General features: G+C 19.8%; 1 protein-coding gene across 1 annotated transcript in view; it reads right to left on the bottom strand.

Annotated features, from left to right (window-relative positions):
- HOXB9 (homeobox B9) overlaps nt 1-3,256 on the bottom strand; it is an 8,835-nt gene continuing 5,579 nt past the window's right edge. The window contains exon 2 of the mRNA XM_015651288.1: nt 1-280. Within this exon, the coding sequence (XP_015506774.1) occupies nt 45-280 (236 nt within the window). The 3' untranslated portion in view covers nt 1-44. The remainder of the gene's footprint in view (nt 281-3,256) is intronic.

Here is a 3,256-nt window from a genome sequence, read left to right as displayed (position 1 = left end):
TCATAGAGGGGCTAAAAACCCCGCTAAAGCCCGGATTTTTTTTTTCACTCCTTGCCCTGCTCCTTGTTCATCTTCTTCATCTTCATGCGGCGGTTCTGGAACCAGATCTTGACCTGTCTCTCGCTGAGGTTGAGCAGCCGGGCCACTTCGCAGCGCCGCTCCCGGCTCAGGTACATGTTGAACAGGAATTCCTTCTCCAGCTCCAGAGTCTGGAATTTGCTGTACGGGCAGCGCTTCTTGCGCGAGGAGCGAGCCTGCAGCCAGCTGCCCGCGGGGGGGGCTGCGGAAATGGGGGGAAAAAGAGGGGTTTTGGGGGTTTTTGGATGGAGGAATTGTATGTATAGGTATATATATTTATATATCTATGTATTTATATAGCTATATATTTATATATTTATATATCTATATATTTATATATCTATATATCGATATATTTATATATCTATATATCTGTATATCGATATATTTATATATCTATATATCTATATAACTATATATCTATATATTTATATATCTATATATCTATATATCTATATATTTATATATTTATATATCTATATATCTATATATTTATGTATCTATATATCTATATATCTGTATATCGATATATTTATATATCTATATATCTATGTATCTATATATCTATATATCTATATCTCTATTATCTATATATCTATATATCTATATATCTATATATCTATATATCTATATATCTATATATCTATATATCTATATATCTATATATCTATATAACTATATAACTATATATCTATATAGTTATATATCTATATATCTATTATCTATATATTTATATATCTATATATTTATATATCTATTATCTATATATCTATTAATCTATTATCTATTATCTATATATTTATATATCTATCTATCTATTATCTATCTATCTATCTATCTATCTATCTATCTATCTATCTATCTATCTATCTATCTATCTATTATCTATATATCGATATATCTATATATCTATATATAAATATCTATATATTTATATATCTATCTATATATCTATTATCTATATATCTATCTACCTATCTATCTATCTATACCTATCTATCTATCTATCTATCTATCTATATATCTATATATCTATATATCTATAAATCTATATATCTATATATCTACATGTCTATACATCTATACATCTATATATCTATTAATCTATTAATCTATTAATCTATTATCTATCTGTCTATCTATATATATGTATACTTACATGTATATATTTTTACTTACACGTCTGTATATATATATATTTACTAATATATATAGATTTACTTCTATATATATATATTTACTTCTATATATATATTTACTTCTATATATATATTTATTTACTTCTATATATTTATTTACTTCTATATATATTTATTTACTTCTATATATATTTACTTCTATATATATATTTACTAATATATTTTCTTCTATATTTACTTATGTATTTACTTCCATGTATATATTTTTACTTACACGTGTATATATATATTTTTACTAATATAGATATATTTACTTCTATATTTATTACATATTTACTTACATATATATTTACTTCTATATATATACTTATATATTTACTTCCATGTATATACTTTTACTTACACGTGTATATATATATATATTTACTAATATATATATATTTACCTATGTATTTACTTCCATATATATATTTACTGACACATATATGTATATATATTTCCTTATATATTTACTTATATATATAAATAGTTAATAAACAAATTAATATAATATATAAAATATATATAAACATATATAAATATATATGTGTAGACATAAAATAGAAGTACAGAAATAGAAATATAGAGATGTAAGTATATAAATATAAATATATAGATACAAGTCTATAAATATAAATATATAGAGTTATGTATATAATGTTATATATATAACTTTATATATATAAAGCTATATAAGTTTATTGTCACATGCGGTTTCTGTGTTAATTACTGTGTAATTATATCGATATCCATAGAATTATCTATATTGTNATATATCTATATATCTATATATCTATTATCTATCTATTATCTATATAGCTATATATCTATCTATCTATTATCTATCTATATATCTATATATCTATATATCTATATATCTATATATCTATATATCTATATATCTATTATCTATATATCTACCTATCTACCTATCTATCTATCTATATATATAACTATATATCTATATATCTATATATCTATACATCTATAGATCTATATATCTATATATCTATTATCTATCTATCTATATGTATACTTACATGTATATATTTTTACTTACACGTCTGTATATATATATTTACTAATATATATATTTACTTACATATATATATTTTTACTTACACATGTGTGTATGTATATATTTAATTATATATTCACTTACATACTTATATATATACTTATATATTTACTTACACGTGTATATATATATATTTACTTATATATTCACTTATATATATATTTATTATATATTTACTTACATGTATATATATTTTACTTGCACATATGGATATATATTTATTTATATATATATGTCTGAATATATATATTTACTTATAAATATATTTACTAATATATATTTACTGATATATCTGTACTTACACATATATATTTACTTGTCTATTTACTTACATATATATTTTCATATCTATATAAATAGTTAATAAAGAAATAAATGTATATAATATATAAAATACATCTATAAACATATATAAATATATATATGTGTATATAAAATAGAAGTATAGAAATAGAAATACAGAAATGGAAATATAGAGATGCAAGTATATAAATATAAGTATATAGATACAAGTCTATAAATATAAATATATAAGTATATAAATATAAGTGTACAAATAAGAATATAAATATAACTATATAAATATAACTATATAAATATAACTATATAAATATAACTATATAAATATAACTATATAAATATATAAAAATAAATATAAGTATATAAATATTACTACGAGTATATAAATGAAAATATAAGTATATAAATACAAGTCTATAAATATAAATATATAGAGTTATGTATATAATGTTATATATATAACTTTATATATATAAAGCTATATAAGTTTATTGTCACATGTGGTTTCTGTGTTAATTACTGTGTAATTATATCGATATCCATATAATTATCTATATTGTGTAATTACATTGTGCTGTAATATCCGGGCTAGGGGGGAAAACCAACAAACAAAACCCCAAAA

This window comes from Parus major, chromosome 27, assembly GCF_001522545.3.
Source record: "Parus major isolate Abel chromosome 27, Parus_major1.1, whole genome shotgun sequence".
Lineage (NCBI taxonomy): Eukaryota > Metazoa > Chordata > Aves > Passeriformes > Paridae > Parus > Parus major.
This window is presented reverse-complemented; position numbering and strand designations above follow the sequence as displayed.